At 31.3% G+C, this 14,603-nt stretch overlaps 1 protein-coding gene and 1 non-coding gene across 24 annotated transcripts in view; both read right to left on the reverse strand.

The window, feature by feature from the left end:
* EPHA6 (EPH receptor A6) overlaps positions 1 to 14,603 on the reverse strand; it is an 872,277-nt gene that overhangs the window by 717,401 nt on the left and 140,273 nt on the right. For 2 of the 23 annotated variants that reach the window (XM_072812313.1, XM_072812312.1), the window contains exon 2: positions 11,149 to 11,268. The exons of the other annotated variants lie outside the window; for them this stretch is intronic. In XM_072812313.1, coding sequence (XP_072668414.1) covers positions 11,149 to 11,196 — 48 coding nt within the window. In that variant the 5' untranslated portion in view covers positions 11,197 to 11,268. The remainder of the gene's footprint in view (positions 1 to 11,148; positions 11,269 to 14,603) is intronic. 23 annotated transcript variants of the gene reach the window in all.
* On the reverse strand, positions 10,200 to 10,392 carry LOC140625243 (U2 spliceosomal RNA). Its single transcript, XR_012024607.1, has one exon. It is a non-coding gene; the product is annotated as a U2 spliceosomal RNA (small nuclear RNA).

Genomic DNA, 14,603 nt, shown 5'->3' on the forward strand with positions numbered 1-14,603 from the left:
ATAGTTTAAGTGAGAGGAGATAGCATCTAGACTAAAATAGCACCAGTAAATGTAATGATACTAGATATATTTTAAGGCTGACCTGATAGGACTTGCATGATTTGGATATGGGGTATAAAATAAAGAGGGAATGGCAAGTATGAGATGGATCAGCACAGGCTGATATAGAAGGTTGCCCATGATATATTATCAAGTGATACCAAAGAAACCTGCATCAAAATGTGTACAACTGGACCACTTTTATTCTCTAAAAAAATGTCTGGAAAGATAGATACTGATAAGGAAATTTTCTACTTTTAATGTATGTGGGCCCTGCTCCTGGGTTCCCAGGGAAGCTATACTTGAGTATTTAGCAAGGTCAAAATGACTCCATGAAGCCTCAAAGCATGGGCTCTATTTCTGCCCCAAGCAGACACTGTAAATTTGCTTAAAGAAAGTAACCAAAAGGAGCATTCTGAACACAAAAGGTAAGAAAAAGTAAAAAATTTTCCTGGTTCCCATAAGCCATACAGTCATACAGTCCTGCATACACTAGAAACTTAAGGTAGGCAACTTTCTGAAAAGTTCTTTGGCTAATAATTTATAACTTTTTGTGTAAATAAATAAATAACCCTACAGAAAATGCTCCCTGGACTGCTCACTTATTTGTGAAAATTATATATCTTGGGTAGTTGTCCTAACTTGGGCTGGAATAAAGCATACTCTCTCTCTTTTTTTAATTCTGAAGGGTTTGTTTATTTTGTGTCAACACCACCAAGTTTTAATTAGTAGTTAATTCTAAGAAAGGAAATGGCAGATAAAAACTTTACATTTTACTTCATGGACTTTGCTATTATTTGAGTATTTTATTGCTAACATGTATAACTTCTGTAAGAAACATAAATACTGAAGTAGAAAAATGCATTTATGATTACATTAAAATATAAAGCTTCTCAATTTTGAAGATACTACCAAGTGACAAGATAAAATATAAACTTTAAATACTTGCAACATATGTAAGTAATAAATATGTTCAGAACATATATTCAGAACACATATAATGAATTCTCAAAAATCAAAAGAAAAAGAAAATGTAAAATAAAAGAGGAGCCAAATATATGAACAAAAAAGGAAGAAAGAGTAGCAAATAAACATGAAAAGAAGCTCTCTCTCATAAATGAACAGGAAATGCAAATTAAAACCATTCTGAGATTATTTTTTTACATTCACTGGCCTGATACAAGTTAGGTAGTCTAAAATTATTATCACTGTATATGATGTGAAGATACAAAGATGTGTAGAAAAATGTGAAGTATCAGGAATTCTTATCCATTGCTGGTAAAATATAAATTAATACAGCCACTTTATGAAATACTACATTATAAAATAAAGTTGTAAATATGTAAAAAAAAAAAGGGGGGGGAACTTAAAATTGTTTTTTAGTGAAAGAAAGGAGAGACAATAACATGAGTCTCTAAATTAGAGGTGACTAGCTCTGATAGCTCTGATAATTCACTTGTAATTTTCAATATCAATACAAAATGATTTATAAATCAACTTCTCAATAGACAGTGGTTTAAAAGTTTGAAATGTAAACCTTGTACTTTATTTTTCAATGATATAAATACTAAGTTGGATTTCCAAATGCAATTTCTCATTAAAAAATTAGTACTTGGTTGGCATACAACAAAGCATGGCAAACCTAAGTAATATGGTATGGTAAAAAAAAAATATAGGCTTTGGAAAATGCAGAAAATCCTGAATTCAAATACTGACACTAAATAGAAAGTAAGTTTAGAAAATATATTTATTATGTGTCACTGTGCTCAGTGATGCTTATCAGGCCACTCAACACAAGGTTCCAATCATAACTAGCTCACCTTCTTGTCTGGATGCGAGTGTGAGGGGATGCTAAGTAATGAGTCTTAGTACAGCATGGAAGAACTGGATAAGCACTTAGCTTGGGTAATAAAAAATGATTACGTTTTCCAAGAGCTCTGGCTGTCAGGATTAGGGCTACCAACCTTTTCTACGTTTAGCTCAAACCATGTAAGCCACAGATACCTAGGTTACTGAGAAATAGCAAGTCAACTCTTCTCTTTAATTCCTTTCTTCCTTCCTCACCAGAGACCATGCTCCTTTTTCAGGACCACTCATTATACAGATCTCTTCTTTTTCTAAATTACTATAAATGTATGGACTATGAAACCAAGTTTGCATTTATAATGTATTCAGCACACACTTTTCTGTCTTTATGGAGTGAATCTATGATATAACTTAGAAATTTCAATCAAAAAATGTGATTTTAACCTATGATTTTAGCAAACTTTTAAAAATATATTTAATTACTTAATCTTCAAATTCTATATCTATACAATAAAAAAAGTGACTTTACAAGGTTAATATGAGGATCTTCTATCTCCATAACTTTAGACATTTGATAAACTCTGAGATATGATGTAAAACAGAATTATGATAATGATGATCTATTACATTTATAATCTATCATAAGAATCCCTTGATGTCAAGGATTCTATTAAATACCTGAATTCTTTCAGCTAAAAATTATTTACCTTTTAACTAGGAATAATAACTGAGTAGTTAGTAATGAGTATTTTGTAAATAGTATTGCTTTATCAAGTAAGTTAATCTTCATTAAAATAAGGGATAATAAAACTAAAGAAAGCAAATTTCAATTTTTATATCACAAATATGAGATAAAGTATATTAGAACAAGAAATTAAATCAAATGATAGGCAAAAAGTAATGCAGGATACAAAAATAGATGGTATGGAACCAGCATCCAATTATAAGACAAATATTAGAGATGCTAAAGAAAAACTGCCTTCTACCAGAGAATTTTTTTCTTGAAAATGAAATTTGAAACAGTAAAGCAATTAAAGAAATGAAATCGTTTTTCACTATTATGATGTCGCTGCCAACACTGAATAACAGATCTTAACTAAATAAAAAGCCAAGTCAAAACTAAAATACATTTCATAATCAAGGAACAATAAAAAGAAAAAAATAAATACAGGCTCAATATAAGAAAATTATAATTAGTCAATACCACGTCTCTTAAATCACTAATTCTAATAGGAAATATTTCAATGTTTAATGATATAGAACTAGGTAGAAATTACAGATATTGGTAAAAATAATATATCACAATGGATAATGACAATTGTGATGTGTACAGAAATATACACAAAGTAATGAAATGTGGAGTTCCTGGCTGGCTCAATAAGTTAAGTACCCAACTCTTGATTATAGCTCAGGTCATTGTCTCAGGGCCTGGAATCAAGTCCTGCCTTAAGCTCCCCACTCAGCTGGGAGTCTGCTGGTCTCCCTCTCCCTCCTCCTCTCCCCCTGCTTGTACATGGGCATGAGCAGGCTCTTTCTCTCTCATGAATAAATCTTTTAAAAAATAATGAAAGTGAATAAAATTGAATTTAGACATATACACTAAAATAATACTTAAAATTATGACACAGAATCAGGGGACTTGAGAATTGACAAATAATTATTAAGGAGTAAGGGTGTTTTTGAAGATTCTCTCTTTTGAACAATGATGATTAGTTGCTTCTGTTTAATTTCCATTGTTCAGTTTTCTCAATTTTAAAAATCCAATTACCAAAGTTATTTTTTTCATGAGGTAGTAAATTACAATTAAGAAAAAGACACAGTCCTTGACTTCACAGAATTTCAAGTTCATTAGGGAATGAGCCACAGTCAGTACACTTAGAACACCACGGGCAATAGGGGTTACACCATGATTCTGAATAAGGGGTTACACTATGATTCTGAACAAGATGCTATGGGATCCTAGGGTCAGCAGTGACTAACGCTTGCTTAAGAGATTCCAGGCTTCACAGACCAGACATGGCATCAGTATTTGAATTGGAGAATAAGCAGTTTTACCTAGACCAAGAACTAGAAAATAAAAGAATCCCTAGTAGGTAGAGAGAAGCACATGAGAAATTATGTTCACAGAGCATTGTAAAAGATGGAAATTGTGGTTTGAACATAAGGCTGTTGGAAAGAAAGAATATGAAGCTGGAAAATCAGGGGCACATTAGATTTCCAAGAACCTACAGAGCCTGCTAAACACAGTAACTTCAGATAATGCAAGTCATCAAAGGCTTTAAAACTGACATTGGCCTAGGTAGAACTTCATTAAGTTAGAAGACACTGAATGAAAAGGACATTATCTTAGGAAGTTAAGGACACAAAGAGTTCAATGTTAAGACTATTAAGTTAGTAGACATAAAGCATTTAATGTTAAGACCTGAATTCTAGTAGTCAATATGGATTATGGTGCTGGAGGTCAGATAAAAGTTCAGGACTTTAGAAAATATTTTGATTAACATCTGGCCTTCTAATGATTATGGTAGCCACAGATGAGGTGTCCCAGAGGGAATAACTTTTAACAGTAGAAGAAAAATGAGGAGACAGCATTGAAAACGCTATTTACACAGCAGGGAGAGAAAGGAAAAAAAAGACAATTTAAAATTGTATTTGCATTAAGCCAAACATTTCAGAAGTAAATTCTCTTTCCTTCCTTTTTAATGCTTTTAAGTCATTAAAATTGTTACCTATTTTAGCCCATATCATTTATAATTAAACCCTATTAATTATAGAGGTTTAATTCATATACTGTGCTAATAGATAATATATTTAGCATGTTATATGCACTTTATTAAGTATCTCATTAAATTCTCAATCCCATGAAGTCATCAATTATTATTAACCAGATCTTACTAATAAAGAAACTGACCCATAGAGTGGTTAGGTAATCTACCCAGAGTGACATAACTAATAAATAATGGAGCAGAACTTTGAAAATAAAGCCCACCTTCTCATCAACTACATTACTTCTATATACTTCATTTTTTATTACCAGTAGTTACTTTTGTTTTATGTTACCATTTTCACTTAAGTGATTTTAATTAAATTTTGTATTATAATTAAATTTAAAAGACATGAAAAACCACCTACAATCCTTCTATATCAATCAGTAATGCATACAGATTCTCATTTATCTTGGACCTGGTATATATCTATAAATAAACCTCAGTGGTCTTGGTTTTGAATTAATAATCAAGTGTAACACATATAATAATAATCCAACACCAAAGTTTCATCTAACACCATGTTTGTTTAGTGTTATGAAAGGATATAGGGAACACAACCAAATTCTAGACACAGAAATAGGCAACAGCACAGCAGAAGACTCAAAGGCAGGGCTTCCAAAGATCCCACTCACTCAGGATTCAGGACAGGGAATCAAAAAAGACAATACAGGGTGTGTGAAGACAACCTCATTTCAGGAAACCAATCAGCACTGGGGTCCCTTAAGCTATTACACCCCGTTCTGATTCTCTGATGTATCAATATAGTTAGTTATCATCCAGTAAGCCGTCTCAACAAGTAGGTACAGGTATTTGGTTTAATGAAAAGTAACCTTGGGCAGCACGGTCTAGCACTGCCTTCAGCCTAGTATATGAATTAAATCTCTATAATTAATAGGGTTTAATTATAAATGATATAGGCTAAAATAGGTAACAATTTTAATGACCTAAAAGCATTAAAAAGGAAGGAAAGAGACCGGGGATCGAGTCCCACATCAGGCACCCTGCATGGAGCCTGCTTCTCCCTCTGCCTGCCTGTCTCTCTCTCTCTCTCTCTCTCTCTCTCTCTGTCTCTCATGAATAAATAAATGAAATTTTTTAAAAAAGTAACCTGGCCAGATTTTCATTTACCTTGGATCTGGTATATACCTATAAACTCCTTGAATTTGTAGTACAAGGAGACTGTCTGAAGATAGAGAAAAGATAACTAACCAGTTATTAATACTTTCCTTCCACCATAGATATATGTTAGAAAATCAAATTATTTAATTGATCTTTATTAAAATATAATTACATATTAAATGCTTGTTTGCTTTTTACATAAAACTAATTTATTTTTAAGATATCTCTTCTTTCAGGGAAGCAAACTAACATCAATAAAATTTATTACATTTTCCAAATCTTAAAGAATGCACTGATCCCTAATATTTGAAGTATATTTTAAAATATCCAAAATATCCAAAATTACACCGTTAAAATGTGAGCTGTAACAGAATATGGACTGTAAAGCCACAAAAAAGTTTTAGTTTCTTTGGTGTGGTAGTTATAGTGACATTTTTTTTAACAAGCAATATAAAAAATGTCCTTCATAACTTATAGGACATACAAAGCACATAAAATACATAGGAAAACAACTGTTCCATAAAATAATCTAATTTTTAAATGAGTATGTCTATTTTAAGAAACATATGAAGTATATTTTACCAAAGTACAAATGAAAATCCCAGGTTTTGCTCTTGTACTTATTTTCAAATGGTTTTAAATGGAAAAATATTCTTCTATCCAATACATGTATAGATTTTCATTTATTAAAATCATATGAAGAATTTTCCTGTGAAAATGTTGATTTACTGCAGTTTTGCCATATTTCCTTTTCTCTATATACATTTTGAGGGCTGATATTATTTCCTGTGCATCAGAATCATAATGGTTTTAATAACTGCAAATTTACCCTCCTTCACTTTTCTGTAGCCTTTAAGATATGCTTAAAGTTCTCAACGTCAATCTCTCAATTTTATTAATTATAGATTAATATATTTTTATCATTTGATTATAAATACAAATCTGTAAGTATTTTTGTCCTGCACTAAGTGATTTATCTTTTTCGTTTTACTTAACCCTCAAAAATCTATAAAGTAGGTAATATTATTTTAGTTATTTTAGAGATGAGAACGAAATATGGAATTGTTAAGTGCTCTGACCAAAATCATACAGATCTATATTTTTATTTTTTCAGGCTAGGAATGTAGTCTTCTTATTAGAAATAAATTGAGAACCTATCCTAACTCCAGTATCTGACTTACACAACTTTCGTAAGCTTTGGTCATATAGGAGTTAGCTGCTCATTTAATTTGTTCAGATGTGCAATTCAGAAAATATGGGTTAAGTGAAAATTATTTCATTTCAGGGAACGCATCAGCTCTGGGGCTCCATACTGGACAACACAGGTCTATAAAGCAAAACAGACTCTTGGGGCAGATGGTAAATATGGAATCACAAAATCTATTTAGGGCTATTGAATTAATCCAAGGGATAGGTGATGTTATCAAGGACCAGAGTGGTAATAGTAACAGTTTAAAAAGGCAATCAAGAAACAGACTCTTAACTACAAAAAACAAACTGATGGTTACCAGAAGGGAGGTGAATTGGAGGATGGGTTAATAAATAGGTGATGGAGATAAATGAGTGCACTTGTTGTGATGAGCACTGGGTGTTATATGGAAGTGTTGAATCAATATATTATATACTAGAAACCAATATTATACTGTATGTTAACCAACTGGAATTTAAATAAAAACTTAAATAAAATTAAACATTTGTTTTAAAAGAAAAATTTCTAAATATACTTTTAAAGGAAAGCCACAGAAATTTGCTATTGAACATATTATAAAGTTTGAGAAAAAGTGAGGTCAAAAAGAACTTCAAGTTTCTGTCTAGAGTTATTGGAATACTGGAATCTCCCTTTTGTCAAACAGTGATTACTGTGGAAGGAACAGGTTGACGTAAGTTAATAAGAAGTTCAGATTCGGAAATGTTATATAAGATGCCTGATAAACATCCAAGTTGAGCATGTACAATTCTGGATATAGAAGTCTGAGTTCAGAAGAGAAATCTAGGCTGGAATATATATTCAGGATTCAGTTAATATAAAGTCTTGAGGCTGAATAAAACCACATGGAGAGTAAATGGCAATATAAAAATCAAATGACTGATCCCTGGAGGAGAAATCAACCAAGGAAATAGAAAAGGCAAGAAAAGAAGCAGAACAGAGGGATGTTTTAGAAACCAACCAACATAATTGCTTCAAAAAAGAGGTAGCTATTATACATGATTAATGCTATTGATAACTTAAATATGATGAAGGCTGAAAATGGACTTCTAGATTTGACAATGTGAGCATTATGGGTGATACTGAGTTGGGCTGCTTTGGCAAACAGTTGGATAGAAGTCCAATTAGTCTAACTGGAATGATTTTGTGAGAAAACATGGGGAATGCAGACAGCTCTTTCATAGAAAAATTATGAAGACAACATATAGATAATTTTTCAATGAATTGTTTTTAGAGAAATGTGTAGTACCTAAAGGGGGATGAACATATGGCAGCATATTTATATGCTGATGTAAATAATACAACTGATGATGCATTAGATTAACATTATTAATATTAGAGAATACATATAATGAATTGCATGATTCACTTTCTTACATTTCAATGATAATTTCTAAAACCTGAAATTCACTTTTGTCATTATCTCCTTTATTTTCTTTTTTTTATTATCTCCTTTATTTTCATTTAATAGTTAATTTTTACAGTTTATTCCCCAGGAAAATATAGGCTGCTTAGCCTATCTCTCCTCTACAATTTTTAATATGATGTATGTATGCATAGGTATACGTGTATGCACACATATACACACATATGTATGTATGCCCACAGATAGTCTCTACTATGAGACATACATATATATACACACACACGTATATGTATGCCCACAGATAGTCTCTACTATGAGACAAAATGAGACCTTTGAACTAAATTATCTCTTACTCTCCAGACTGTTTTTAATATAATCCGTTCTTAGTCTCTCCAGAGATTTGCTTCATTTATTGGGAGCAGTTATTCACAGAGCTATTGCTCAACTTCACTCATCACTATGAACGCCTAAATCTGATCTATTTATGACCCTTTCTTCTTGACTGAAAAAAATATGTTTAACACTTCAGCTAAAATTATTTATTAACAGGATTAATGAAGTTGTTTTTTCTCTATCTCAATCTGTTAGAAAATTTTGCTCTTGATCCATTTTTATCTTAATAATTGCTGCCTGTCTCTTTTCAGTTTTGCTGATCCATACTGTAAAGAACTTGGAGCAGCTAAATTTGTCAACAATGCTCTCATTTACAAGAAATAAGGAACCCCATGTTATCCTTACTTTAGAGTTATATTTATTTTTTCATTTGTATTCAACTGGCTAACATATAGTACATTATTAGTTTCAGATGTAGAGTTATGTTTATTGCTGCTTATTTTATGTAGGCTGATAATTAAATAGTTCATTCTCATTGAGTGTTTACTCAATGCAACATGAAAAAGTTAGAATTTTGAAAAAATGCTACCTGGACCACCACTCTAGTCTGTCCAAACTAACAATATGCTAGGCCATTAAGAAAAGATAGTAGCCACATATGCCAAAGTCGCTTTATAGTTACTAGGCAGGTGGACTTATAAATGCATCTGAAATTAATAAATACAGTGTTAGGACCAATGCCTATTTATCTATCAAGAATTTTTTTTTGCCATTTTTTTTTTTTTAAGTAAGGGAAAGGGGAAAGAGGAGAGAGAATCTTAAGCAGGCTCTATGGCCAGCCCAGTGAGGAGCCCAATATGGGACTTAATCTAACAACCCTTGAGATTATGACCTGAGCCAAAATCAAGAGCCAGACTCTTAACCAAATGTGCCACCCAGGTACCCCACCCAAGTATTTTTTTTAATGTCTGACTCTGCACATTTAGTTCTATCAATAAACTTCCTATGTAACTAATATTTTAAAATCAATTTATCAGACCTCATAGGAGACAGAAGCAATGATATACTGAGGTACAATAACTTCTATCAAGGAGTTCACAACTAAATACTAGGGAAAGAAGAATAAGAGCAGCAAAACATAATTTCCTGAAATAACTTTTGTAATACAAGGCAAATATGATAAAGCCTGTAAACCAAGTATAGATTACTGTACATTTTTCTGTGAATAAGTTGGCGAGAGAATTATAAACAAGTAGAAAGATGTCTTAAACTTCAAATGTATCATGCTTGGATTAAGCAGACATGTAAATATATACTATTATAACATTAGCTCTTATACATATGCAAAGATAATTCCTATATTTTGTGCACTTATCATTTCAGAATTAAACTGTCAACGGTATAACTATTGATTTTCTTATATCTTTCATTGACAAATTAACTTAGTTTATTATGGTCCCCCAGTTAAATGATGTTTTTCATTCTTCATTTACATATATTTTGACTATTGCTAAGTGATAACCTTTTAAAAGTCATGACTATGGTTTGTGTGTCTGTGGTGTAGAGATGTATCATTCCCGGATGTACTGAAATAACCAGGTCGATGGATGACAGTGGATGGAGCAAGCTACTAATTTCTTCTCCCTGCTCCAAAAATCCATTTACATATTTTATCCTCAGATAGGGGACATACCAGATATTAAGCTGATAAGAACAGTACTACATTTGATTTAGCCAAAAGGCTACAAAGCAACTAATTTTTTTTTTAAATACACCAGTTACAATTACAATGTGCAACTTGTATTCATGGAATTACTGCCATGCTTCTCTACTGCAATGCATTTTAATAATCTGAGTGGAGATTCATTATATTTCAAAATATACAAAATCTGAAATTAAGGTTTTGAGGTTAGTTTTTTTTAAAATGTCCTTTTAAGGTCATTTTGCAAATTCACTGACCTGTATCTTCAGAGTCCTCCCAGGTATAGACAATTAACAATATCATATGAATATTTAATTACTTTTAAACTTTCACTAAGAGTCAAGAGCAATAATATAGAGCTTGAGATACAGAAAAGGGAACTTATAGAAACTACCTACTTCCATTTATATAGTATATACAGAAATGCTTGACAAAGTTGATATACCTTTTTATAATAATTTAACTTCAAACTCTAATATAATGGATTAATAACAGCTTGCTATTTTTAGAGTATGTATAAAACAGAACCATGATGTTTTTAATTAGCTAATTTTGCATGCTTTAAAACTACGACATTTCAAAAATATTTTTGAGAAGCCAGATGTTTGTCACTGATATATTTTTTTAAATAGCAATTAAGAAATAGATGTTAAAAAAAAAAAAAAAGAAATAGATGTTAAGTTCAAAATAAAAGTATAGACTTTTTCATGTACTCTGGGGTCTAAAAAGACAAACTGCCATAGAAAAAAAAAATCTTTCTACTTAAAAAGATGTTATTAAATGTCGTTTTCCTAGAAACTTTTCCAACCTGGCTCCTATGGAGCTGCAGCATGTACATCCAGAGGAGAAGTAACATCAGGGTCTGGTGAGGTGGTCTCTTCAGTGCCTTCTTGAATTTTCCCCCCTTTTAGCAGTGTTGAAAATAGGTCTGGAAAAGCATAGGAAAGCTATATCAAATTTTCCTGAGGAGGTTTTTTCCATACTGTTTTAGCAACTTTGCATGGTGAAGGTGTTATATGGTATGACATACGTATTCATTTTCACTAATGAGTCCTTCCATGTAAAGTTAACAATATCCTCAAGAAAAATATAATTACACTGTATTAATTCAAGTCAAGCTATATTTAAAAATATGCTTGTGTGCATCAGATAAGAAGCAGCCTTAGAACTACACAAACATAAAAATGATTTCTAAGAAACACTGAACTATTTAGGATGGTATCCTTTATACAAAATGAAATATGATGCTTTAGGACAATACGTCTTTTGATATGCTATCTTCATATGCTAGATTTTTAAAAAAATATTTAAATATAATATGCTCTTATACAGTCCAGAAAAATGAAATGCATTGTTTAATGAGTATAAATGAGAATTCTTTCCATGTGTACTCCTAGAGTAGTTTTGCATATGTCACATATATATGAAATAGTTATACATTTGTGTTTACCAAAAATAAAAATATCACTGATTACACTTCTGATCGTGAATGAGAAAGATAAGATTGTATGTTGGCAGATATATATCACCTTTAATTTGTTGAAGTGATCAGCCTAATTTGTTATAACATGAGAAATATATTTTGATATAATTCTTCCCCAGTATTGACTACCTGACATGTAATGAAACTATTGATGATTTTAATTATAGTTTTTTTCTAAAATCCATAAAAAATTTTTTTATGAGTATTATCTTCTGGTTTAGTGAAAACGAATGTAGCAATAAATATTTAAAGAAGAGAGGTTGCTAAAACAGTAACCATGAATCTAAATACTCAGTGTTACTAGATTTAACTTTACAAGACTTGGATGGACATTAGAGAACCAATATTATTCGAATTTCTGTACAACTGAAAATGGATAAACAATATCACCATTTTTATGGTGCCAGAATATTAAAAAAAAAAAAAACAAGTATTGGAGAAGACTTTTATAGTGCTAAGACCAAATATAATATTTAAAGCTTTTATATATTTAAAGAACTTTTTTTTCTAACCCATGTTTTCATATTTATGATTGACAGTCCTTTAGGAAAAAGACATTTGAATGATCTGATTGTTTCATGGTCTTCAATTTGTTAATGCTCATTTCAATGTCATTTTCCTTCCCAATTGCCCACTCTTATAACTTTATCTAAACTTCACTAATAATTAAAGTACTGTGAAATAATATAAATACTATAAATTATTTTTACAAATATTCTTATACCCAATTACCATGACTATGATATATACACACAGTGAAATTATAGTTATACAATATGTAATTTCCTTAATGAGACACAAAACCAATAGAAATATATATTCCTGTTTGACATATTTTATTGGATTTTTCTAGAAATCTATATTTGGTTATTTCAAAACCATAGTTAAAAAATAATAAGGTATGCTAAAAAATTGATTCTAAAAAGCAAATAATTTACAAGTAAGATTAAAACACCCAAATATACTAATGTAATTTCTTTAATAAAATAGAATAGAATTAGAATTAATCTTTGAGAATAAACCCTAAAAACAAAAATGAAAACCAAAGGTTCAAGGAAGAAAAATCTGATAGTAATTAACACTGACCTCTGTGACTTAAATTTAAGTTACAAATCAAAATAGTCTAGTCAGTCAAAGGGTGGTACTCTATTCACAAACAACTCTGTTTGTGGCTTAAATATGTACAAATTTATTTATCTCTATGGAAATAAAAACTCATTAAAACAGGAAAATATACTTCAGACTTTGATAGAGAAACTCTATTAATAACTATTTTAGAATGAGCAGTACAATTAAGTGGGGGGGAACCTGTGATTTAATGACAAATTTCTGAGTTGAAGATATTCACCAATATGATATTGCAGAGGCTTAAGGAAAATCATATACAATCAGAACATCTGATTATGAACAACAAAGCCTATGAAACTGAAAATGTGCTCAGAGACCCTGCTGTGACAAAAAGCTTACAAAATAAATGATGCATTTCTTCAAGATCAGCTGTAACATAAGCAAATCCTTCCAAGATATCTACAAAAATGAGTTCATCAGAATTCCCAAGTGTTCATAAAGTATTCAATATTAAATATCCCTCTTAAATATGGAAGTGTCTAAGTTAAAATTATAGTAAAATTAATTTAAATTTCCCAAATTTCCGGCCAATAGGTTGTCACTTTGCATAAGCAAGCAGAATTCAAAATTGAAAAGAGCAAACTATGAAAGAAAAAAAAAATGAACCAGGGAAAAGTTTGCTGCTGAAAAAAAGTACAGCCTAAGAGAAACCTTTTCAAAGGTATCACAGATAAACTAGGCATATTATTAGAGGTGAAATTGTAAAGACTTCATTTTCCATGATTTAGTAATGAAATACAGCGTTCACAAGCCATGGGTGTTATAAGAGGAGAAAAATGGCAAGTTCCTGTTTCTTTCTTGGAAGATTATTACATCTCTCTCTCTCTCTCTCTCTCTCTCTCTCTCTCTCTCACACACACACACACACACATTGATATTAGCTAAGTTTTAAATTATTAAATATCAAACTGTTTAAGAGGTTTAACATAATACCTTATAAGAAATGGAGTATAGGCTTCAAGTTTAAAGGGAAAAAAGGTGAAGTTTTCTAAGTATATGGATCCTCAAAGTGTTAAAATGAATACACAAATAAAGCAAAAGAATGGTAGCAAGTTCATGAACACCATTAGTTATAAACTTCATAACAGGATAAATAAATATAATTATCTGGTTATTATATACAGGGCTTTAAAAGTTCCCAGTCAGCATCTAGTTAGCTTAGAGAGCAATGAAGAGTTAAGAGAAGACAACTGGTCAGGTTACACGGAGGGACTGAGACCAACCTGAATGAATAAAGACACACAAAATAATTTTGCACAGCAGCGGGTAGAAATGAGAAAATGATAATAATAATTCCTTGGTGAAACAAATTTTGGGAAACCTAAGGATCAAATTTAAATGTTATGCACATGCTTGTATTGGATTATGTATTTTTATAATTAAAAATATTTCAGGGATCCCTGGGTGGCTCAGCGGTTTGGCGCCTGCCTTTAGCCCTGGGCGTGATCCTGGAGTTCCAGGATCAAGTCCCACATCAGGCTCCCTGCTGCTCCCACTGAGCCTGCTTCTCCCTCCGCCTCTCGCTCTCTCTCTCTCTCTCTCTGTGTCTCTCATGAATAATAAAATCTTTAAAAAAAATAGATAAAAATAAAAATATTTCAGTCTTTAAAATGCTATTTTAACTTAGGAATACCTACCGGGAATAGTACGCT

The sequence above is a fragment of the Canis lupus genome, chromosome 35 (genome assembly GCF_048164855.1).
Source record: "Canis lupus baileyi chromosome 35, mCanLup2.hap1, whole genome shotgun sequence".
NCBI classification, from domain to species: Eukaryota; Metazoa; Chordata; class Mammalia; order Carnivora; family Canidae; genus Canis; species Canis lupus.